At 36.2% G+C, this 26,778-nt stretch overlaps 1 protein-coding gene and 1 pseudogene across 5 annotated transcripts in view; one reads left to right on the top strand and one right to left on the bottom strand.

Moving 5' to 3' along the window:
• Positions 1-2,180: 2,180 nt before the first annotated feature.
• The window catches only part of CBR4 (carbonyl reductase 4), a 208,805-nt gene continuing 184,207 nt past the window's right edge, over positions 2,181-26,778 (top strand). For 4 of the 5 annotated variants that reach the window (XR_012016379.1, XM_072795921.1, XM_072795924.1 and 1 more), the window contains exons 1-4: positions 2,185-2,546; positions 4,314-4,434; positions 5,391-5,527; positions 8,120-8,254. Coding sequence is in view for 4 of the 5 variants with exons in the window: in XM_072795921.1 (XP_072652022.1) it covers positions 2,405-2,546; positions 4,314-4,434; positions 5,391-5,527; positions 8,120-8,254 (535 nt within the window). In the remaining variant the exon portion in view is untranslated. Of the gene's footprint in view, positions 2,547-4,313; positions 4,435-5,390; positions 5,528-8,119; positions 8,255-22,568; positions 25,072-26,778 lie in introns of those variants that run through there. The other variant, XM_072795920.1, reaches the window with a different exon arrangement.
• LOC140615868 (cytochrome c oxidase subunit 7C, mitochondrial pseudogene) lies at positions 21,122-21,385 on the bottom strand (annotated as a pseudogene).

Raw genomic sequence — 26,778 nt, 5'->3', positions numbered from 1 at the left:
AAAAAAAAAAAAAAAGAAATCTTATGCTGCATTCAGTGTTCTTGTTGTCAACGTTAATATTTGTATCACTGAGGTTTTTTCTCCCAATTTTAGAAATTGTGGTAAAATACAACATAAATTTTATTATCTTAACTATTTTAACTGTACAGCTCAGTAGTACTAAGCACAGCCATATTGTGCAACCATTGCCACCATTCCTCAGGAACTTTTCATAGTATAAGACTGAAACATTATATCCATTAGACAATAATTCTTCAAACCTCCCCTGCCCCTGAGTTTCTGGCAATCACCATTTGCCTTTTTGTCTAAGATTCTGACTATTCTAACTACCTCGTATAAGTGAAATTATACAATATTTGTTTTTGGTAATGTGCTTATTTCATTTAGCATCATATCTTCAAGGTTTATCTATGTTGTAGCATATTTCAGAATTTCTTTCCTTGTATGTGGGTGCCACATCTTGCTTATTCACCATCTGTTGAAGGTTCTTTGGGTTGCTTCACATTTTAACTATTGTGAATAACACTGCTATGAATGGGGTATACAAATATTGCTTGTCACCCTGCTTCTGCCTTCAATCTTTTGAGTATATACCCAGAAATGGAATTGCTAGATTATATGGTAATTCTGTTTTCAATTCTTTGGAGGAAACACCATGCTGTTTCCCAAAGCTACTGTACCAGTTTTCATTCCCACCAATAGTGCAGAAGAATGCCATTTTTTCCATGTCCTCATTAACACTTGTTATTGTCCTCCTTCTTTTTGTTGTTGTTGATAGGAGCCATCCTAAAGAGTGTGAGATTTTACTTGCGTATCTTTGCAAGCCATTTCAAATCCCTTTTGGATCTAGGTGAAATAAAAATAATATTTAAAAAACAACAGCCAATTTGCTTACATTTTCCTTCTCTCCTTTTCCTTCCTTCCTTCCTCTTCTTTCATAAATACTGTATCCAGTCCTCAAATCCAACTTTTCCATGCACTCCTGGAGTTTTTCATTGACCTCCCTCCCTTTCCTCTGAGCTGTTGTATTAATATCATTTTTCACTTTAGGATTTCAGACTACGTGCTAGTGTTTTGTGTATATTAGTCCTGTTGTCCCAGGCTGTGCGTTTTTTAGTAGCCAGGCCCAAGAAACTACTTTTCTGAATTGTCTAATGCAATGACACTCTATCAAGAGATGCTTTAACAGTATTCTTGCTAACAAATGCCCAACTTTTAGCTAATTAACTTTCAGAACACTCAGCACGTCCTCTTTAGAATTGTAGGAACCTGTTTTTATTTGCAGCAGCCATGCTTGTTTCATCGATCCTGAAAGACTATTCAATTACTCAACTAAGATTTCTTGAGTTCCTACCATATGGTGTTTTTTTTTTTTTTTTTTTTTTTTAAGATTTTATTTATTTATTCATGAGAGACACACAGAGAGGCAGAGACACAGGCAAAAGGAGAAGCAGTTTCTTCGCAGGGAGCCCTTTGTGGGCCTTGATTCCATGATCCCGGATCACGCCCTGAGCAGAAGGCAGCCGCTCAACCACTGGGCCACCCAGGTGCCCTATATATCCTGTTCTTGACAGGGCACTGCATTTGCAACACCCTTTGAGATGAAAGGTAATGTCCACATGGGGTGAGGTCTAGTTCTGTTGTAACTTGGGGGGAGGAGCAGGTAGGATAGGTTTTGCGTGAGTCTAATAGTTGGGGACCACTCCTCAATAGGAGGAGCATTAGTCTCCTAGGCAATAGGCAGGGCATTTAGTCTCTAGCCAAAACAAAATCTTGGATGAAAGGCAGACAATGGAACTCCGAATAATGTATATTCTGGGTTTTAACTACCATAATCAATTTATCTCTGTTGACAGGACTCTCCTGATTTTAAAACGTTAAGTCCAGCGTCTTAACCTCATTACTTCCAGGCAAACTGGAATGGCAGGTCATCTGAACTCTAATACTGGCTCTCACGTCCCAAGGGCTACGAGGTCACTCCAACCCGCCTTCGTTACTTTAAGTACATTTCTCACCAAACAGTGCGCCCACGCCTCTTCCACTCCCGAGTAAAGACTACAAGTCCCAGCATGCAGCGCAGCCCTACCAGGCCAGTCCTCGACCGCCGGGGCTCTTTCGGGCAGTGCCTCCCGGAGGGCGCTGGGCCTGTAGCCTGTGCGCGCTGACGTCATGCGTAGACGTCATCCTCTTCGCGCCTCTTCCCCGCCTACCGGGTTGCCGAAGTCCCGCGGCAGGAGGTCTAAAGCGGTGCTTTTTTTTTTTTTTTTTTTTCCCTCGGCGTTTTGGGTTTTTGTTTCTTTTTTCTTTCTCTTGGAGCCTCCGTGGTTTAAAAGGCAGAGAACATCTGGAAAGGGGTCGCTACTCCTGCCCTCATTCCTCCGAGTTCGCGATTCCGCCGTCCGCCATGGACCGCGTGTGTGCAGTTTTCGGAGGCTCCAGGGGCATTGGGAGGGCAGTGGCCCAGGTGATGGCCCAGAAGGGCTACCGGCTGGCCGTCATCGCCAGAAATCTGGAAGGGGCCAGGGCCGCCGCCGGAGAGCTCGGCGGTAGGTACCGAGCTGTCCAGCCCTGTGGCTGCAGCCCGAGCGCCTCCGGTTTCCTCGTTTGTAAAACGGGAAGGTCTGGCCTTCCTGGCTCTGAGGTTTAGGAGTTCGGCTTCCCGCGCCCAGGAGCACCCGGTCCCGAGTGTGGACGCGGGTTCGGGCAGAGAACCCCACGGGCCGGTTCCCCGCAGAGCGTGTCCGCGCGGCCGGCGCCGAGGGGTGCACGTTGGGGTTTCCTGGGAGGCCCCGTGAACTGAGCCCCCACCTCCCTGAGGCTCCTGCTCACCTGCCTGTCCGGAGGGAGGAGACCTGGGCCCAGAGGAGTTGGGCGCGGAGGCCCCTGCGGTGCTGCCGAGGCTGTGTCCGCCTGCGAGGGCACAGAGCCGTGTCATAGACGGACTCCGTCCGTTCTTGTTCTGGCTCTCCCACATCCATCAGCGCTCAACAGGTCATTAAATCGTTCTGGTGGCTCTCACAAATGGTGAATTGAGATTTTTCAGGTTCATTTAAAATCAATTATTTTGGTTTGTTAATAATGGATTAGTCCTTGTTTTTTGCACTATTTTGCAAATTTAAGTCTCTGGATAGTGGGGAGAAACAGGATGTAGGAAAGATGCCAAGATGCTGTAATGGAGTTACTAGAAGGCTCGGGTGCGCTTCATTCACTCTCAGGAAAGCACTGGGAAGAGCAGAGGCCTGGGGAGGCACCTGGAGGCTGCATCCTTTAACATTAGGATTTGTTCACCCTCGTTGTGCACATGGGTTGTGAAAATACTAGACTCTGTTTAGAGAGAGGGGGATAAAAAAGTTACGGAGCCAGGAGAATTTCAATGAATGCTTCTTGCTGCTCATATTCACTGCCTATGTTATGGTGACAAAGGAGTGAGAAAGTGGGTTTTCCTTATGGGATCATCCCAAGCCATTAGTGTTTGCTACAATAGGTTAAAACTGTTGGTTGAGCTTCCAGGGGTTATTGTGGCCCAAGTTTCAGATGAATGCCAGCAGTGGGTCACAGAGGAGTGTGAAAGTGTAATTTTAGTGTTAACATACTAGGTAAAGTCAGCCAGAAAATAAGCAGTTGTTTAGTTTTCCAAAAAAATATACATTTTAGAGTATTAAAATGATGTGTTATTAAAGAGAATGCTTTCTTTGAAGTGTATTCTTCTGAAGTTTAAGCATCTCTAAAAAGTGGGCATTTTGAAAAAGGGAAGTAACAGTTTTTAGTAAAAAGTTATTTTTTTTGTGTGTTTTTTAGTTTTGGTCTTTTTGTAGCTTCCTGCTATGTAATGGTCAGTCTTGAATAATAGTTATTGTAACATAGATGCCATAGTAAAAAAAAAAAGCGGAAGAAACCCTAGGGTTTATTCTTAGGATCAGAATTAGATATAAATTTCAAAAAAGAACTATATTACACAGAACACTATTGAATTGAGTAGCATGGGGTCACCATCAAAGCCAGAAATATTATTAGATTAGTCTTACAGAGCCTTGTGAACACAAAAAAAGGCCCTACCATTTTTTGACTAAAAAAAAGTTTTAAGATTTAGTTCTGTAGTATTACTTCTCCTTGTTCTCCATCCATGCCCCCACCGGAGTTTTATTGGACTGAACTCCTTGAGAGCAGAAATTCATGACATAATCATTTTTTAATCTCTAGGTTCTGGTAATGACAGACTTAACTCATAGTAGATGCTTAACCAATGTATATTGAATAATTTTTAAGTTGAACTTATAATTTATAAATAATGCTAATTTAACTTTGTTGTATAGGAGATCATTTGGCATTTAGCTGTGATGTTGCCAAAGAACGCGATGTTCAAAATACATTTGAAGAAATGGAGAAAAATTTAGGTCGAGTTAATTTCTTGGTAAATGCTGCTGGAATTAACAGGTTGGTCACAAATTTAAGTACACTTCTCATACTTTTTTTTTTTTTTCTAGCATGTCTTTGATTGGTATGAGTAAATATATTAACTTGCTCTACTTCTAATTGGAAGAAAATATGTATTTTAAAAAATATGAAGGGACACCTGGGTGGCTGAGTGGTTGAGCATCTGCCTTTGGCTCAGGGCGTGATCCTGGGGTCCTGGGATCAAGTCCTGCCTCAGGCTCCCTGCATGGAGCCAGCTTCTTCCTCTGCCTGTGTCTCTGCTTTTCTCTCTCTCTGTGTTTCTCATGAATAAATAAATAAAATATTTTAAAAATATATATGTGTATATATTTTAAAACTTTGTCAATCTATACATTCTTTTCTTATAAAATACAAATTGAGATACACAATAAGGATACATTTCGATGAATTTTAACATTGTAATCACACCCATATTGAACTATAGAACTTTTTCAGCACTCTAGCAGTTTCTTCCCAGTTAATACTTCCTTGTAGATAACCACCATTCTGGCTTCTGTCAGCCTTGTGTAAGTTCATGAACTTGTATTAGAGGTATTTTATTATTAGGTATTTTTTTCTTTTTAAAAGACGAATTTAGGACAATATTTAGCATAATGTATTTTATTGCTAAACAGGGCTTACTATAATGGCAGTTGCTCAGTTCGTTTAAGATATTTTGGCTACATGGTATTACTTTTAGCGATTAGGAATATTTGCCATTCAACCTGTCTTCTAAGTTTATCTGTTCTGATTTATGAGTTATTTTAGTGCCCCTTAAAATCAGTTTAAAGTGGGAGTCTGTAGGTATTCTAGCCCAAATATATTTCTGATACTCTACTTTCAGTTAAAATATCATGTATTCTTATCTTTAAAATTTGTTTTATCTCATTTTTAATTTACATGCTACTGTTTTTTTTTGTTTTTTGTTTTGTTTTTTTTTTTTTTTTTTTTTGTAGGGACAGCCTTTTAGTAAGAACAAAAACTGAAGATATGATATCTCAGCTTCATACTAACCTCTTGGGTTCCATGTTGACTTGTAAAGCTGCCTTGAAGACTATGATTCAGCAGCAGAGAGGGTCTATTGTTAATGTAGGTGAGTCTTCACCTGTGAAATTAGACTTATCTCATAGTGCCATAAAAATATTTAATTGATTAATTTGGAGCTTAGTCACGTGTGAAACTTGGATGAAATGGGTCTTTTTACTATCTGTGGAAACAGGATTTAATTAAACAGTTAATGGGTAAAACAGGAATTGCAAATTTACATCTCTCTAGTGGTCAAGCAGATGTTAAATGAATGACATCACCAGTATTAGAAAAATGACAGTACAAGCCATATGATACATGACAAAAGATGCCCAGCTTCAGTGTCCAGAGGCCATGTGGAAAGGCCAGGGCAGCCACTGTTTAGATGCAGTTGATTGTTGCTATGCACAGATCTGGTCTCTGTTTTGCCAGCCATTTAAGAGAAATTAGACATCCTGATTTTCCATGTGATACCTAATTTTTAAAATATGGATAAGGAATTGAAAAACTTTAGGTAGTGGGGGCTAAAAAATGATCTCTGTAGCAGTTGCATGTGTTACTATAAATATAGTATACAGGTTTAGGAGGAAGTTTTCTGAAGGGAATGATTTTTTTCAAATGAATGTAAATAACCCCTAGTCTTCAGTTCATCTGACCCATGGGGCAGATAAACCGTGTAGTATGTGCTTGTAGACTTTAAAACGCAAAATGACTTAAAATTTCCTTTCAGTTTGGCAATTTGAAAATAGCAGCATATTGTCTGCCTTTTAATTTAATTTAATTTAATTTTTTTAAAATTTTTATTTATGATAGTCACAGAGAGAGAGAGAGAGAGAGAGAGGCAGAGACATAGGCAGAGGGAGAAGCAGGCTCCATGCACCGGGAGCCCAATGTGGGATTCGATCCCGGGTCTCCAGGATCGCGCCCTGGGCCAAAGGCAGGCGCTAAACCGCTGTACCACCCAGGGATCCCCTGCCTTTTAATTTTAATCAGTAATACCTTAAAAGGCCATAAACGGGGAATGCCGCTCCATTTAAGTAAATGGCCCTGTTGTTTTAATTTAGGAAATGGCTTTCCAAACCAAAATGTAGGGTTTTTCTCTTTGGAAAATGAGAAAAGAATACTGTGCTAATAAGAATTAGGACATTTTTGACGTTAACCCTTAAAAATGTAGGAAATCAGTTTCTTAGAATTAAGATTAGTAAATGATTAAACAGTGAAAGATTAGTCGACCTTTACTTTCCAACACAGCCAGGTGATGTTTTTGCATTCTCAGAAGCTGGTTTACTGGCCCATATATATCACCTGATAATGTGGGTTTATTTGTTTAACACTAAACTATTCCCTTTTTAGATATATTTTAAAAGCCCACTTCAGTCCTTTGTATACATGCAGAGCTTTTAAAATTGTGCTAAAGTTACATAATTGCAAGTCAGAGAATCTTTTTACAGAAAGGACTGCTTTAAACTCTTAGAAAGTTCACTGATTATTTCAGAGGTTAACACTTCCCTGACTAGATGGACAGTAGTGTGGCGCAAACTAAAGCTTCCTATTGGCCTTCCTTCGATGCTGATATTTTTCTTTCTTTTTTGTGTCTCTGGATTTCTCTTTCTCCCAAATACCCCTTTCGCTGTTTACCTGCATTTCCTCTGTCTGATGTTTCTTTTCTCTCCTTTGTCATTCGCTGGCCTTTAAGATATAAGGCAGATATTTTAATATTGGACTTGTTGATTATAATATAAAAAGTGTTTGGAATGTTTTCCTAAAATAAAATTTTTCAAAGGTTTTGTGAAGTTCTTGATTAATTTTTATATCATAAGTACAGGTCACTGGTGCAGAAAATGACTTCCCTATTTCTGTTTTGAAATAATTTATTTGCATACAGTTGATACTTGAATTATAAATATTCTTTTATATTCATATAAATGAGACTACCCAAGAATCTTTAGTAGGCAGTACAAGTTATAATACATCACTGAAGGTAACTAAACTGCAGTTTTACGAAAAGTTTATAGTTGAACCTTTTTTTTTTTTAAGATTTTATTTATTTATTCATGAGAGACAGAGAGAGAGAGAGGCAGAGACACAGGCAGAGGGAGAAGTAGGCTCCATGCAGGGAGCCCGACGCGGGACTTGATCCTGGGTCCCCAGGATCAGGCCCTGGCTGAAGGCAGCGCCAAACCACTGAGCCACCAGGGCTGCCTGTTGAACCTTTGTTAACTTAGATTGATGGTAGTTCAAATTTAGTGAGATTTATCTTCAGATGAACTATATTTTTAGGTAGAAATGAATACTTTCTCATGTCGGCATTGTAGAACCCATAAAATCAGTCAGCCAGGTTTTAATCTTTCCTACTGGACACTTTATAGGGCCATATCTGACCTACTCAGAGATGAGAGTGGGTTTCTTTTACTTAATGGATCAATTCTCAAGCTCCTGCCTGACATTTGAGGTTTTACATGAGCTTCTTTCAGAACCTGTTTTCTTTTTGTATCTGAAGCAGACTCCAACCCTAAGTCTTATTACTCAAATGACAGTGTTTAGAACTCCTAATTTTAGCAAAGGACAAGGCAAAATGGTTTGTGCTTTGTTAACTGTAAATTATTTAAATATTCAAATAACTCATTAATTAAATTTGCTTTTGTTTTATTTTTTCTAGGAAGTATTATTGGTTTAAAAGGCAATTCTGGCCAGTCTGTGTACAGTGCAAGTAAAGGAGGACTAGTTGGATTTTCACGTGCTCTTGCTAAAGAAGTAGCAAGAAAGAAAATTAGAGTGAATGTAGTTGCACCAGGTCAGTGAAAACGTTTTTCTTTTTTAAAAAATTGAAGTATAGTTGACATACAATATTATGTTAGTTTCAGATGTACAATATAGTGATTCAAAAATTATGTATATTATGAAATGTTCACCATGATAGGTTAGCTACCATCTGTGTACTATACAAAGTTTTTACAGTATTACTGACTATATTCCCTATGCTGTACTTTCTATCCGTATGACATATTTATTTTATAATTGGAAGCTTGTACCTCTTCATCCTCTTTACATATTTTGCCCGTCCCTCCATCCCTCTCCCCTCTGGCAACCATCAGTTCTCTGTTATTTATGAGTCTGTTTCTGTTTTTGTTGAGTCATTTTGTTATTAAGATTCCACGTCCAAGTGAAATCATGTCATTTGTCCTTTTCTCTCTCTTATTCGCTTAACATAACACCCTCTAGGTCCATCCATGTTGCCAATGGCTAAGTTTTTCTTCTTTTCATGGTTGAGTAATATTCCACTGTGTATATATATGTATCACATCTTCTTTATCCATTCATCTATCATGAATGCTCATTTAGGTTGTTTCCATTTCTTAGCTATTTACATAGCCAGTTTCCTTCTTTTGCTGTTCAGTTTTCTTAACACCATTTATTGATGAGACTGTATTTTCTTTTTTGTAAATTCTTGTCACCTTTGTAATAGATTAATTGACCATATAAAAAGAGAGTTTATTTCTGGGCCTCCATTCTGTTCCATTGATCTATGTGTTTTTGTGCCAGTACCATACTGCTTTGATTGCTGTAGTTTTATAATATAGTGTGAAATCTGGGCTCTTGATACCTCCAGCTTTGTTCTTCTTTCTCAAGATTATTTTGGGTGGGGGCACCTGACTGGCTCAGTTGGTAGAACGTGTGACTCTTAAATCATGGGGTCGTGAGTTCAAGCTCCACGTTGGGTGCAGTGATTGCATAAGAAAGAAAGAGAGAGAGAGAGAAAGAAAGAAGGAAAGAGTAAGTAAGTTTGGCTATTTGGGGTCTTTTGTGATTCCATATAAATTTTAGGACTCTTCTAGTTTTGTGAAAAATTACTATTGGTATTTTAATAGGGATTACTGTGGGTAGTACGGACAGTTTAACAATTCTTCTAATCCGTAAGCGTGGAATATCTTTCCATTTATATGTATCATCTTCAGTTTCTTCATCAGTGTCTTATAGGGTTCAGAGTATTAGGTTTCACCTCCTTGGTTAAGTTTATTCCTAAGTATTTTATCCTTTTGGTGTAATTGTAAATGAGATTTTTAAAAAATTTTTTTCTTCTAGTTCATAATTAGTGTATAGAAATCCAACAGATTTCTGTATTGGTTTTGTATCCTGCAAGTTTACTAAATTCATTTATTCTAGTATATTTTTGGTGGACTCTTTATATGTATATGTATGTATGTATGTATATGATGTCATTTGCAAATAGTGACAGTTTTACTTTCTTTTAGAATATAGTTTATGTATCCTTATGGCTTTGTACAATAATAGCAGAGATTGTTCCTGTGTTTGTAAGTACATTGCCATCACCAGGCATATTTGAGTATCAGAATAGGAATATGAAATCTTCACTGTTACTGAATTCTTGAGTAGTGTAATGTGTGAGGGCATGACTGTGTCTTGACAGGACTAAAATGGCTACACCTGCCCACACTGCCAGTCTCTGTACTACCCTCAAGGAAGAGACCAAGAGTAATGCCAGGCTGTTTTGTTTGCATAAACCACATTGCATTTTTTTTTTCTTTTTTTAAGAGAGAGAGAGAGAATCTTAAGCAGGCTCCACATTGGGTGTGGAGCCTGACATGATTCTTGATCTCATGATCCTGAGATTATGATCTTTGCTGAAATCAAGTTAAGCCACCCAGGCACCCCACAATGCATTTTCTAGTAAATGATTACTCTCAGACTGAAAACACAAGAGAAATTTCTCATTTAAAAATTAGTTATAAATTAAGACCTCTTAAGAGTTGAATGTAAGAATTTCAGGTTAAGTTGGGGAGTGGGTGTTGGTAACATATCCACTTGTTAAACTCCAAATTGTGTAGTTTTGGAGAACTATTTCCATTTTAAGTATCCTTCTCTCTTCTTGGAATGTTCTTTGATTTATTGCTCACTGGGATACATTTGCTAATTAATTTAGATTTTGTCACTATCCAAGCAGAGCTTTCTTTTTTTTTTTTTTAAGATTTTATTTATTTATTCATGAGAGACACAGAGAGAGAGAGAGAGAGAGGCAAAGACACAGGCAGAGGGAGAAGCAGGCTCCATGCAGGGAGCCCGATGTGGGACTCTGTCCTGGGTTTCTGGGATCATGCCCTGAGCTGAAGGCAGATGCTCAACCACTGAGCCACCAGGCATCCCAAAGCAGAGCTTTCCAAGTAATGTGTATATTGCCTAAATGTATTTCTTGTGTATCTTACAGAAACAAATTTCTCTATATTTAAAATATTTGAATAAGTCTATTATACAACATGCTTTTAATAATAGTATAAACCAGAGGAAATAATCAAACAGGGCTGCATATGTGATGTCATTTACACATTTCACCAAGCAACCAATAATTGACATACTGATTTCTCCAGAAAGTTGGTATTCTGACAGAAAAAGAATTACCAGGGGTCACATAATGTTTGTTTTCAAAATAGACAACATGCCTTTCACTGTACCTCATTGTACCCTAGAGAGCAATCCAGGGTTCATGTTAGAATTTCAATACAAAAAAAAAAAAAAAAAAAAAGAATTTCAATACAAAGAAAAGTTTGAGGGATAAAAAGATATTTACACAGGCTCAGGAGAAAGAAACATCTTTTTAGAAGTCAATTTATGAAGTAGCAAGATTTTAACAGTGATTTTTATCTGTAATTGTCTCTTTAATGAATAAATGGAGGTGCTGAGGCTCATTGTGTGGTGGCACGGGAGGAAGAAAGTGGTAACAGAAATGAGACTGAATACTCTGGCACCAAAAAGTACTGTTATGTATGCATGAGGCACTGCTTAGAGGAACTAAGGTTTTTAAAACCAGGCATATGTTGGAGTGGCCAACAATGAAGATGACTGTTTAATAGATGTGGCTGTTTAAAAATTTTCAAAATAGTAGAAGTCACATGGGGAAGCTTACAGTAGAGCTAGCCTCCTGGAGAAAATCTATCAGGAACACTTATATTCTTGTTAAAGATGTAAAAAAATTCAAGCCAATAAAGATGCAATTCACTTGTAAGACAAAGCAAGTTTGATTTGGGCTAATTGCACAAAAATCAGAGATTTCTTAAGACAAGTAGAACATTATTATGCACCTGTTCCTTTTCTTGTGCTTACTTTGGACATTCCTCATAGCTTGAAAATACTGATGGATTAAATGGGATGCAAAGCCAATTAACTTGATCTGTCAGTTACAGGTAATTGGAAAATATTAAAACAATGATTGGAATTAAAATGTAGCTTTCTAAAAGCTAAAGAAATTTTCCAATTCTTAACTTATGCTAAGGCTTTTAAAATAAATTAAAATATACAACTTACAGCTGGTTTGTTGGTCTTCAAATTGATTACCTTAAATTTTTAAAAGTTCTATTCCACTCAGTAGTCACCTGTACACATGAACACCAGGCATTCTACAAATCACTTAAGTCTCATTTTGATATTTCCTCCTTCAACTTAAATTTTCACAGTGTGCTAAGTAATCTTCAAGACGAAGGGAAAGACTGATGAAATGTGAGTGTATTGATACAATCTTCAAGACAAAGTTATAAAACCAACCTCCACTTTGACCAAAATAAGAATGCAGAATCTTTATAAGTGAAAACTTTTGCCAAAGCTCATCTTGAAAAGGTTAAGTTGCTCAGTTTGCTGAGCAACTATTTATTTTATTTTTTAATTTTTAAACAAGATTTATTTATAAAGAGATCACAAACATATGCAGAGGGAGGGGGACAGAAGCAGACTCCTTGCTGAGTGTGAAGACGGATGCAGGGCTTCTTAGTTCTACAACCCTGAAATCATGAGCCAAAATCAAGAGTTGGATGCTTTGCCAAAGGAGCCACCTAGGCAAGAAAGAGGCCATATTTTAGATGCCAGTCTGTTTTCTGATCTACTAACATTACAAGGCCTCCCAGAAGTGACTGAAACAATGCAGCATATAGGTATCTATCAGAAGATGTGTTTAGTTCACAGGATTATAGAAGCAGTTGAAATTTCTTTAAAATACCTACATAAAAACATACTAAATTCTCCTAAGCATGAAATGCAAAATATTCATAATTGTACATATTTTTTTTTCTGCCAAAATAGGGCCAGAAATGGTGAATGTGCAAGTATTAATTATGATGACATTAAGATTAGTCAGAAACCTTGCCCAAGTGGAATTCCAAAGTGTCCAGACCAGTTAAACATGTATAAAATTAGTACTAATCCAGTTAGAAGTACAAAATGAAAATTATGAATGCTACCTTGAGTATCTGGGATTCCACAAATTTATAAGGAAACCATGTAACAAAGTAGATTCTAGTTTTAAGAAACATAGTTTAGTATTTCAAAAATCTCAAGAAGTCCCACAGTAATATCAAAAATCATTTATCTAGGGCTGCCTGGGTAGCTCAGTCAGTTAAGCCTCTGCTTTTGGCTCTGGTCATGATCTCAGCCATGGATGGAACCACACATTGGGCTCCTGGCTCAGTGGGGAGTCTGCCTCTTCCTCTCCCTCCGACGTTTCTCCCTGCTTGTGCTCTGTTTCTCTGTGTCAAATAAATAAATGAAATCTTTTTTAAGAAATAATTTATCTGGAAATTAGAGTTCTTTGTGAATCATCAGTTCAGCAGAATACAGATAATATAAACAAAAGTTTAATTTATCAAGGACATAAGAACCATGGCATTAGAAAAAGTATAAACTGTCCTTGGACCAAATGGATATTAGAAAAAATCCAAAACCATACACAGATTACCTGGATTAGTTAAAGAGGGTAATAAAGTGCTAAAACTTCAACCTGCAGTATCACTCTTTGACTGGTCTGATAAAAATTTGTTGTAAGGGGGTGCCTGGGTAGCTTCAGTGGTTGAGCGTCTGCCTTCAGCTCAGAGCATGGTCCTGGGGTCCTGGGATCAAGTCCCTCATAGGGCTCCCCAGAGGGAGCCTGCTTCTGCCTCTCTCTGTTTCTCATGAATAAGTAAATGAAATCTTAAAAAAAAATTTTTGGTGTAGGTATTTATTCGACTTTTAAATAAAATGATTGTTTTCATATACCTCTGCCAGTTAGCCATGGAATCTTTGTCCTAGCTTATTGTAGGTATTAAAGAATTAATTACCATATACAGAAAAGACATTTTGGTTCATTGGTTGTTTGTAAGAGAGTAGACTGGAGTAGACCTTTGCCACGATTCCATTTCAAGTCACTAATGGTTCCAGCTTGTGTGCTGGGATTGTGTTTTATTTGGCAGTGATGCCAAACTAGCAAGGCTTAGGGAAATGTCAAAATATCCTGATAACCCTTGTACTCTGTTATGTGCCTTCATCTCAGTTCATTGTTAAGTCACAGAGACTAGCTAAATTCAAGTATTCCAAATCCATGAACATTTGATAAATGACTCTGGTTTAGATATAACCATTTTAGAAAAAAAAAAAGATAGGGGATCCCTGAGTGGCTCAGCGCTTTAGCCCCTGCCTTCAGCCCAGGGCGTGATCCTGGAGTCCCAGGATCGAGTCCCACGTCGGGCTCCCTGCATGGAGCCTGCTTCTCCCTCTGCCTGTGTCTCTGCCTCTCTCTCTCTCTCTCTCTCTCTCCCCCTCTCTCCCCCCTCCCCCCGTGTCTCTCATGAATGAATAAATAAAATCTTAAAAAAAAAAGATAATCCAAAATGTGTACTGTCATTTTGACACTGCTTTCTGTTTATGTATGTTTATGCAACCTGATTGATTTTAGTATTAGCCTAGTTTAGCCATATACAGAATAGATTATTTGTGATTTGGGGTTGCATGTATTTGCTTCCCTCTGTTAGGGATTACAGTAGTGTGGGTGATGAAGAGTTAATTCCAGTTTATGATGATTTAAAAGCTGAATGATAAAAGGATAACACAAGTGTCTCTAACTCATAATAACTCAGCAGATTTCCTGGAGTGTCTCTTATGTGCAAGGGTTCCAAAATTATAAAAAAAGAAAAAGATATTTCTGCTACAAGGAGCTAAGTACAGTGAGAAAGACATATAAACAATTATAGTGCTATATGATGAATGTACAGTAGATGAACATGTATGATGCTATGGAAACACCATAGAAGCAATGCTTAATTTTGTCAGAGTGAATTAGTTGTCAAGGCAACAGGCTAAGTAATGGGGAATCCAATTTGTATACAAAGGGAAGTTTTATGAGTGTTTTATATAGCCTTTCCTAAAGATCTTACTTTCCAGTACAATTTGTACTAAAAAAAAAAACCTATTGCTAAAAATGTGACCACTTCATAGGGTGGCCTTTTTTATGATGGCCATATATATTTAGCAGGATTCATAGTATGAATATGTTTAATTGGTCAGAAGCAAAGTGCAGGTTGAAATAGAGGAATTAAATTGATTTTATGGATTATTTATTTATTTTAGGTAGTAGTTTCAACCAGATTCATCACCAGATCTTTTAATAGAACTGACAAGCCTCAACATTAACAGATGTTTCTTCTTATGTTAGTTTATCTGGTCACCTTCAAATGGAGTTTCCAGTTAAGGAAAACTATTAAGAGGCAAATCTTAACAGGAAAAGCAAGAAACAGGGAAAATAACAAATTAGGCTATTATTCGCGGTCTAATGTTATTGACTTTTTAAAGATCAATTAGTTACTAAGCTTTGTTATTCAAATCTAAAATAAAATTTTCTCATCATGGATAAATCTTACTATTAGAAAACATTGAATATGAGAAACAATATTCGATGAATTGACACTATAATGGATACATTACTTTAAAAATGTGTTTTCAATAGATAATAAAACATGATACAAAATTCAGAAGTACAAAAAGGCATAGATTGAAAAGTGAGTCTTCTCTCTCCTGATCATCTAGTTTCTTTCCTCAAAAGCAATTACTGTTAACTAGTGTCTTCAGTAATTCATATTACAAGCCAATAAAATGTGTGTATACATACAATATATAAATATGTAAGTGTGTAGTTATATGAATATACAATATATAAATATATATGTAAAAAGAAAACACCAGTTGTATCATACTATTCAGTGTTCTGTACCTTGCTTTATTCATAATACAATATATCTTAGAGTTGATCCATATTATTCTGTATAGAACTGCTTTATATTTTAAAATAACAGCTTTATGGAAATACAACTCACATATCATACAATTCACCCACTTAGAGTATACAATTCAGTGGCTTTTAGTATAGTTACAGAATTGTTCTATCATCATCACAATATATTTTAGACATTTTCCTCATATTAAAAGACACCTGTCGCTTTTAGCATTCACTCCGCATTTTCCTCCAATCTCCCCAGCTTCTTGTAACCACTAATCTACCTTGTCTCTCTGGATTTCCCTATTCTGGACAGTTCATATAAACAAAATCATACAATATGTGGTCTTTTTTTTTTTTTTTTTAGATTTTTATTTATTTGAGCAATAGAGAGCACGCAAGCAGAGGGGAGAGAGAGAGAAGCACACTCCCCACTGAGCAGGGAGCCACATGTGGGGCACCCCATCATACTGGGATCATGACCTGAGCCAAAGGCGGATGCTTAACTGAGCCACCCAGGCACCCCCTTGATATGTGGTCTTATGTGACTGCTGCGTTACTTTTAATGGCTGAATTAAAAGACAAGTAATGTCTGTCTTCTGGGTATACCATAATTGATTTAACCTGTTGCCTCTTGATGGGCAGTTAGGTTGCTTCTGATCTTTTGCCATTACAACTTATAATGCAGTGGCAATACTTGTATGTAGTGTATTTTGTATGTGTAGGAATATATGAGTGTAATTGTGGGAATGAAACTGCTAAGACTCAAAGGGGATATGAATTTTAAATTTTGACAAATAGTATAGCATTGCATTTATTTTTGTAGGATACCTTAAGTGTCCACCTCTCCCTTCAGGTTGAAGGGCTTTTATGTTTACTACTTGGAGAAAATCTTATTGACAAACGTTTGCATAAGCTTGGCAGCTACTCAAAACAGGTATTACTCTATGTGCTCTTATGTGCTATTTAGTATGGAATTGATTTTTCACACTGCTTCTGTATACACTTTGACAAACATAATACTAAGACATACGAATTTGTTTTGTTTACAATCTTGGTCTAGTTTTTGGCAAAGGCCTGTTCTCTTTTAAGGAAAAGTGACTCGGGTTATTTTAATTCTTTCTTTAGAATTCTTTCTTTTGAATCTAGAGAATCAAAACCTGAGCCAGTAGATGTATCAAATAGTATACATCCTATACTTGTTAATGTTGGTGATAGGCTAAAATCCTGGTGTCCTATTTAAATATATGGTCGGTGTTATATATGAAAGCTTTCAAAACTAAAATAATGATAACTAATATGGAAGTGAGATGCTGTTTATCATATAGCTAGCCAAAAATGAATAAAAGAAATACATTTTGTTTAGAATTTATCACATATAAATTCTTATTGGACAAGAAACATGTACTTGCTTTTATGTTGATAAGTATATCTATACCTTTTTATTTATCTTTATTTCTTTTAGAGAGGGAGAGAGTAGGGATGGGGCAGAAGGAAAGGGAGAGAGAGAATCTTAAGCAAGCTCCACATTAGTGTGGAGCCTGACATAGGTCTTGATCTCACAACCCTGAGATCATGACCTGAGCTGAGATCAAGAGTCAGATGCTTACCAAATTGAGCCACCCAAGTGCTCCTATCTGTACCTTTTTAAAAAAAGATATACTGAGTGTATTGTTACATATGTGGAACTAACATGTATCCTTGTTCTAAGTCAAGTGCATGTCATGTCAGTGTATGTCATTTCAGTTGTTGGTTTAAGGAGTAATAGCTTTGTTTCTAGCTGGAAATCTCTAATTGTACAACAAGTGATCAATAACATCATTTGTTGGACAGTGGCACCTACTGGTAGTTTGTAATTTTTGTAACCCAGCTTGAAAGGCATTGTAAATACATGCATAGTAAAGCGTATGTAGGAGAGCAAAATATTCAGAACTTTAAAAATACAGTGACCAAATGATATGGAAGAGAGTCCTGTGGGGCCAAGGAGAGAGCACAAACTGGAGAGATACAAGCACAAAAATGAGTTTGTGAAATGTTTAAGGACTGCTAATATCTCTGCTCAGGTCTTACGCTATATGATAGAGAATCCAATAGACTGATGATACGCAGTGACCTGGGTTATGAATGTACTTATAAATGAGGATCATATGGTTTATGAGCTGCAGCATAAAATGACATTGCAGTTTGTTAGAGCCTGGAGTCATTAGAGATTAGCTTCACATTTTTTACCTCATTTCTGATAAATTTGGGAAAGATTTACATTAGTTTTTTAAAGCTGCAGAACAATTTTTAGGGCAGTTAAATTATTCTGTATGATATTGTAATGATGGATACATTATGTTATTTGTCAAAACAGAGAACTATACCAGCCAAAGGGTGAATGCTAATGTTAACTATGGACTTTACTTAAAAATGTATCAATATAAAAAATTATATATCAATATTGGACTATTAAATGTACCACCCTAAGGCAAGGTATTAATTGGGGAAAATAGGGGTAATGTGATACAAGAGTATATGGGAACTCCCTCTACTTTCTGCTCAGTTTTTCTTTAAAACTAAAACTGCTTTAAAAATAAGCCTATTAATTAAAAAAGAAAGTGCTGATAATGATGAGAGAAAAGCTTTTGCGTCTTTGGACATGTTCTCAGTCTCCACATCAAACATAATCAAAGAGGAGAATCCAATATTGGTGAATTAATCCCTTCTTTTCAACTTGGCCTCTGATATTTATTTTATTTTAGTCTTTTTGTCTAGAGTTCAGGATTGGCTAGCTGCTGTTCCATTAGGATTATCATTATAACTATACATTCACAGACCTGGGGAGAATCTGTCTAACTTCTCTTTGTGAAATAACATCCTTATCTTCTAAGCTTGAGCAGTGGAGGGAGAATCTTCATATGAGGTGGGTGTCTGAACATATCACGATTCCAGTTCTGGACTTCTTGCAACCATTGCGGATTCAGATGATACCTCTCTATCCTCAAAATTGACCTAACATGGACACAGATTCAGGACTGAATCCAGGCTATAATGTTGAACAAGACCTTATCAAAAAGCCTCAAGATATTATCCTTTATCTGTTCTGTGTATCTGGCTTACTTGGTTGTTTTTTGGAAGACTGTCGTCTTGGCCAATATCTCTATAGCATAAGACTTCTTTCCATCTCCCTAGAAGTGTTCTTAAACTTGTCTCAATGTCTAAATCTCTCTTCTTGTCTAAGGTTTGACTTTCTGTACCTCATGCTTTGTTCAGATCTACCTTTTTTTCCAAGATGGGAATGACTTCAGATGGCCTCTCACAGATTGTGTGGCCTTATTCTTTGTCTTCAAAAGGACAAACATGTAAGGACTGACATCTACCTAGAAGCTAGGCAGATCTGTTTCTGTACAGAATGAATGAAAACCTAGATTAGCATCTGTGCTTCCTGAATTGGAGCTATTCTAATTATCCACCCAACTACCAGTGTAGGAACTGAGGGTACTTTTAGGGAAGCTCACTTTTCTAATCTTCAAGGAAGTTGTCATTTAGTGAGCCATACTTTTCATCTTAGAATCGTAGTTTTGTAGAGCTAAAGGACATCTCAGGGATCCATCATTTTCAATCTACTTCACTCATTTTATAATACAGAAACAGTCCTACAGTTTTAGATAGTACATGACTTTGCTTGGGTCATAGCTTTGATAGTATTTAGTAGAGCAGGGAACCAGAATCTAGTTTAATGTGTCCTAATCCAATGGTCTTTTTTTACTACAAAATGCTACTTTTGAGAAAAAGCAGAATCAGAAAAAACTCACTGGAAGTTGAGTCTGGAATTTGAATTTGCTAACTCATCATTACAAGGTCTTTTCTTGCAAAACATTTTTACTGTAGTTTTTTTTAATTGCTTTTTTTTTCTTGAAGATTTATTTACTTGAGAGAGAGTGGGCTGGGGGAGGGGCAGTGGGAAAGAAAATCTCAACTGAGATTTCTCACTCCCCACTGAGTGAAAACCCTGAGTTGAGCTTGATCCCAAGATCCCAAGATTATGACTTGAACCGAAATCAAGAGTCAGACACTCAACTGACTAGCCGTCCGGGTGCCTCAAGTTTTTTCTTTTTTTTTTTTTTTTAAAGATTGAAACACATTATTGATTTTTTGCTGAGGATCTTGAGAGTTAGTGGGGAAATATTTTATGCCAATTTTGCCAGAATTCAAATCAACCTTAGAATAAAGTAAGTGTATCATGAACTCTTTGAGAAGATAATGTCAACTTAAAATGTTACATTCATAATTTTAATTCATTCAGCTTTTTAAGCATGTGAGATGAGTTTTTTTCTTTTCCTAATACACTCTGAGGTATTTTTGCAAATAAGTGTGTCAAAGACATAAAACTTTGGATATCAGGAAGTCCCATGATAGTGCTTTTTAAGGTGATTGGATTCCCTATTGATTATTCTGACTCTTCACTGTAGGTGAGGTTTCATTTACAGTTCACTTGAAATTCTGCAAAGGCTGGTTATCTAGTGTTATTATCTGTGTCAGCTACTTCTCTTTATTCTTGCATTTCTTCTGGCCATTTCATTGTTCTTAAAGATGAAAGGGATTGAAGTATATGTTGTGGACATTTTAAATAAATGTAAGATTTAATGGCAAAGAGGTCATATTTCACAATGTAATCTCACGGTGAAACAAATAATGTAACATCATTTTGTTATTTCAGGTCCTCATTACAGACAATCTGAAGTTAGTACTGTGCATCTTTTTCAGTAACTTTTTATTTGAATACCAAAATAATATACATATATTGTAAAGTATTTGGAAAGTACAGACAAGTACAGAGAAGAAAGTAAAAATCATCACTTGTGATTCTAGAATTTAGTGATAATCATTGTTAATATTTTGGTGGTTGTTTTAGTCATTAGTATATATTTTTTGTTTACTTTTTAAAGGGATTATAATGCATTTATAAGCTCCTTTTTAATATGCAAATACTATTTTCCTCATTTAAGTGTCCTTCATAGCATTGTTTTTAATAGCTGCATATTGTTTTACTGTGTGGCTATACCATGATTTCTTTAAATAGTTCCTTTTTTGAAAGACATTCAGCTTGTTACTACTTTTTCCCTAAGAAAGCTGTCACTATTTCAAGCTCATGATAGAAAACTTTATGATTACTTCTCATAAGACTTTTAAGAAACTGTTTAGATATTTATAAATGAAACCTAAGGTAAAGTGAAATAAATACTAAGAGTATTACATAATAAACCAGTGACCTGGGACACCTAGGTGGCTCCTTGGTTGAGCGCCTACCTTTGGCTCAGGTCATGATCCTTAGGTCCTGGGATCAAGTTCCGCATCAGGTTCCTCGTAGGGAGTCTGCTTCTCCCTCTGTCTGTGTCTCTGCCTCTCTCTCTGCATCTCTCATGAATAAATAAATAAAATCTTAAAAAAAAAAGTAAACTAGTGACCTTAATGTTAATTCTTTTTTTTAAATGTTAATTCTTAATACAGTGTTTAGTTCACATTTATCCTAATACTTTTTTTTTAAAGATTCATGCCATAAGTTTATTTACAAACATGTTGAGTATGTTGAATTCAAGAGTTTGATCCTTTTTTTTTTTTTAAGAGTTTGATCCTTTTTTCAGAGACTGCACCTCTTAAAATGTTCCTTTTCACATCTGTTTAGTGGCTCAATTAAAACATCCTTATTTCTTAAGCAGTTGGTGTCTTACTATAAAAAAAAAAGGTGCAGCAAATCCATATCCAAAATACAAAGTCATCATAAGTAGTAGCCTCCACTTGTTTTCCACTGAAAATGGCAAATTCTTCCCGGGGCCCTCCTCATAGTGGCTCCTACGGACCACAGAGGTCGTGAACCTCCGGATGCTCTGTCCCAACATAGCGCCGCTGAAGGTCCTGCGACCTTCAGCGGTCCCCGAGACGGCGGGAACTGCAGCACCACGCCCGCTCTCCTCCGCGACCTTGCTCCTCCGCTGGGGCCGAAGGGCTATCCTAATACTTTAAATGGCATTGTATTTAGGTTGATTTACAGTTTGAATTACAAATGATTTCATTTTAACACAAGCCAATATGAAAGCTTTTTTTAAAAAAACTATTCTTGAGGTTGACATTTAACTTTCACTTCACGTGTCTGACTTTTAGTCTGTGTATTTTTCATGACCTTAAAATTTTAAAAATATTTTTTTATTTTTTAATATTTTTTATTGTTAATTTCATGAGCAGTAATTATTTGCTTTCCTTATAAAAGTTTAAATGGGTAGTGTACAGTATACTGATTGTGTAAGTTGGGTATTTTATTGGTAATATGTATTTGCCTCAGACTAATCTCACTAGATTTTCTTTAAAAATGTGTAGTTCTGGCATATATCTATAAGTCACTAAGAATTGATTGTTTAGCATATTATGTGGTACTTTATACTACAGAATCATATATATTAGAAAATGTTCTCTTCAAGCTTCATTTCATTTACCAATGCCATGTTAAATTTTGAGTTTTTAGTATATGCTTGCATCAGAATAAGATTATTCCATAAGATTTTTTTCTTATATGAGTATTGGAAATACTGGTCTTTCTGACCATCAGCTATCTTAGCTATACCAAATGAAACTAATTTTTGTCAGAACTGCCAAATCAGTTCACATGACCACCTTTCTTCCCTCTAACCCTATGACCCCACTACCCCCAATCAAGTGAAAATTACTTTTTTGTGGTACTTTGTGTATAAGGGTATTCACCAGATGACCTTTTATTATATTTAGGGGAACAAGAGAATGTTTCTTCTGTAAACTACAGGTTACCTAAGGAATGTAATTTTTATTCATGTTTGTATCTACCTGCTTATATTGTGCTAGGAGTTGGGCCAAGTTTTCGGAGTCAGATGTTTTTGTGTCCAGTAAGTGTTCATTGAGTTAAATTGAATAAAAATGTAGACTTTACTTGGTTGCTAGCAGAACTCTGTATTTCCTAAACAAGTTTGTTAAAAATCTCAAATTTTCAGGAGCAAGTTTGTTTTTATTTAAAATTGAGCAGATATCGTAGTGTCTATGCTTTTCAACTAAATAAACATTTCTTTTTTAGGATTTGTTCACACAGATATGACGAAAGACTTGAAGGAAGAACATTTAAAGAAAAATATCCCTCTTGGGAGGTTTGGAGAACCTATTGATGTGGCACATGCAGTTGTGTTTCTTTTAGAATCACCATATATTACAGGGCACGTTCTAGTAGTGGATGGGGGATTACAACTCGTGATATAATTTACAGATTAGTTAGTCATAATATTGATTACAATCAAGGGCACACTTTGGCTATTGATTTGACAGTCATAATTATTAATTTGCTAATTAAACCTGTTGATGCTACAAACATTGATTTCCATCTTTATATGAGTATATTTGAAAAGAGCAATGTGTGACCAGTTGTGTTTTCTAAATGGTATGTACCTTATAGACTGTAGAGATTTTAGTATATAGACATTTGCAAGTGATAGAAACAGACACTATTTTAATTTAAATATTTTATCTCAAAAGTCACACACATCATATGATCTAATTGTCATGATTGACTTCATTGTATCAGGCAGGATGCTGTCGAAGTTAATCTTCAGCCCATTGGCAAAATAGAGGAGTATTTGTAGGGCATTGGTCGGTTGTCAGTACTTAAGCTGTCCTGCCCGTTAAACATTGTATTTCTTTTCCATATGCCTTAGAAGATCAACTTTTATACAGGTTGGAAAAAACATCAGTTTACCTGGCATGAATTTAGAATCTAGTTTCTTTGAGTGCATTAGTCCTGATTAAGCAGCTGGGCAATATAATTTATAAATATAGGTGCAGTATAGTTGACGCATTCTATAGAAATTCTCAAAGATGATGAGGATTAACCTTAAGGTTTTAGCATCTGGTATAGGAATGAGCTGCATAGATCTGATCAACTTAGGAAATAGAAGCAGGGTTTTTTGTGTGTGTGTGTGTTTTTAACCCGCAAAACAGTATAGCAAACTACTTAAAAATTATGAGTATTTTGTGTGAATGAATATAATATGATTTTTACCCCGAAACATTAGAAATATAAACGATGAATAAATATGCAGTAACAATGAATAAAATGTCTCCTGTACCTTGTGAGCTTTCCGCTCATAAATTCTAAACCAGTGAATTGTTTTAGAACTGGTTTGTGTGTGTGTGTGTGTGTGTATATATATATATATATCTCCTTGCTCTGCCCTGACCCACTGTGCCCCACCCCACAGGGAGTCGCAGCTTCACCTGACTCTTGTGCTCACCTGGCTCGCTCACAGGCGGTTTCTTAATGACCGAAGCATTCCCCGCCCTTGGAATTTCTGCCTAATAATATATATTATTAGTATCCATAATCACTATATATATATATATATATATATATAATATATATTATTAGTATCCATAATATATATATATATATAGTGATTATGGATACTAATTCAATGTAATTTATAATTTTCTATGTCAGTATAAAAATACATCACAGCCTTCTCAAATATCTGAAGCAATATATCATATATTGCCCTATCATCTGGGGAAAGGGTTAAATCTCTTCACCTCTTGCACTTCTGGATGCAAATCAGGTTTTCATTTCTGTAATAGAAAACTATTCATGTATTTTTACATCATTTGTTTCTCCTGACCAGTATTTAAAACCAAAAGGATATTCTGAATACTGGCCAACAGTTTTTTTAGAATGAGCATCCCAAGCAGCGTGCTTAAACATTACATTGCATATGGAAATTAAAAAAACAATCAGATGTTATTTTAAAAAAAGGAGATTTATAAGGAGCAGAGCACTAATTTTAAAGTATTTGTGGGATGCCTGGGTGGCTTAGTGGTTGAGTGTCTGCCTTCAGTTCAGGGTGTGATTCTGGAGTCCTGGGATTGAGTCCCACATTGGGCAACCTGCATGGAACCTGCTTCTCCCTCTTGTTTCTGCCTCTTTCTTTCTGTGTCTCTCATGAATAAATAAATAAAATCTTTGAAAAAAAAAAAGAAAGTATTTGCTTGAAAATAGAGATAAAGACACAAACTGAATGTAGACTATCAGGCAACATTTATTTTACATTGAACACTTCTGTGGGGAATAATGTGATATTTTAAATCTTTCTTTTTTTTTTTTTTAATTTTTTTTTTTTTTATTTATTTATGATAGTCACACAGAGAGAGCGAGAGAGGCAGAGACATAGGCAGAGGGAGAAACAGGCTCCATGCACCGGGAGCCCGATGTGGGATTCGATCCCGGGTCTCCAGGATCGCGCCCTGGGCCAAAGGCAGGCGCTAAACCGCTGCGCCACCCAGGGATCCCAATAATGTGATATTTTAAATGTCACTGAATTCAGGTTGATTTTTATTATCATTTCAAAATATGTGTTATATATTTACTGTATTTTAAAAGTAATCTTTTTTACAGTTTTATTGGAGCTGAACATTATGTACACAGATTTAATTTTATATGTCAAGTCAGTGCAAAGGTGTGAATAGGATATACTAAATAAATGCCATGTGATAAAGGTAATAAAAATAAAAAGTAATAAAGTCAGATCTAAATTCTACAGCAGGCTTCCTGATGCCTTAAAAATTATTTTAAATTTATCTTCAATCAGTTGGCAGTTGTGTATCTTCAGCTATTCAAGAACTTCAGTGATTTCTTAACTTGACATACAATTGACCTTTGAACAGTATGGATTTGAGCTTTGTGGGTCCACTTAGATGTGGATATTTTATAGTACAGTACTGTAAATGTATTTTATGATTTTCATGATGTTTTCTCTAGCTTATTGTGAGAATACAGAATGTAATACGTACAACTTGCCAAAAATGTGTTCACTGACTGTGTATGTTTTTTTTTTGTGTGTGTGTGTGTATGTTATTGATAAGGCTTCTGGTCAACAATAGGCTATTCATGGTAAGTTCTTGGGCATCAAAGTTATCTGTGGATTTTAGACTGTGCAGGTGATCAGTGCCCCTAACTCCCTGCATTGTTCGAGGGTAAACTGTGTTCAAATTATTTAATAAGTAAGTTTCTTTTGTATTTGTTTTATCTTTCTACTACATTGTAAGTTCCTGAGGGTAGAGACTGTACTGTGTTCCCATTCATTTAGCTAATTTAAGTAACTCAAATATTGATTGAATACCTGGTAATTATCTGGTACTTCTTTTGATACCCCTGCATTGCCTCCTCAGTTCTGAGTACATTGGATATACTCCAACCACTATAATTTTTTGATTCAAGATCATCAGTCCATTACTTTGTGCTATAATTAATGATAGTCATTGAGATGTATCTATTCTGATATATCTGTCCTGGAATATTATTTTTTGATCAAATCCCTGTGATTTACCTTTTTTGTAGTTTATCTTTTTTGGTCATTTATCTCTGATTTTGATGCTTACTTTCAATTTAAAACTGAATTTGCAATCCTAAGCCAATCAACTGTTTTCTCTTAGGCAGTATACCTTAGTTTGAGTGATTACCAGAAATTTAACTTAGAATTCTTGGGCTAATAATCAAAATGGGAGTAGTATTACTAAAACTAATTTAATACTGCGTGTTGACTATACTTCAATTAAAATTTTTTTTTTGAGGGGATCCCTGGGTGGCTCAGTGGTTTAGCACCTGCCTTCGGCCCAGGGCCTGATCCTGGAGTCCCGGGATCAAGTCCCACGTTGGTCTCCCTGCATGGAGCCTGCTTCTCCCTCTGCCTGTGTCTCTGCCTCTGTCTCTCTCTCTCTCTTTCTCTCTGTGTCTCTCATGAATAAATAAATAAAGTCTTTAAAAAAATTTTTTTTTGGAAAAAAAAGTTCTGCAGGTAATACTACTCCCATTACTTTATGTGTTATGCTATGCTCACTGCAAGTGTAGTTACCATCTGTTACCATACCTCATTATTAGAATACCATTGACTATATTCTGTATGCCTTTTATTCCTGTGATTTATTCATTTGGTAACTGGAAGACTATCTCCCACTCCCCTTCATATTTTGCCTACCTCCTTCCATCAGTTTGACCTCTGTATTTAGGGGTATGTTTTTGCTTTTTGTGTATTTGACTCCACATATAAGTGAAATCCTATGTTATTTGTGTTTCTCTGATTTATTTCACTTAGCATAATACCCCCTAGGTCCATCCATGGTGTCACCAATGACAAGATCTCATTCTCTTTTATGGCTGAGTAATATTCCATTGTATATTTATATACTCCACATCTTATTTATCCATTCCTCTATTGATGGGCACTTGGATTGCTTCCATATTTTGG

Source organism: Canis lupus, chromosome 24 (genome assembly GCF_048164855.1).
Source record: "Canis lupus baileyi chromosome 24, mCanLup2.hap1, whole genome shotgun sequence".
NCBI lineage: Eukaryota > Metazoa > Chordata > Mammalia > Carnivora > Canidae > Canis > Canis lupus.
Note: the sequence above shows the minus strand (reverse complement) of the source record. Positions and strands in the feature narration are given on the sequence as shown.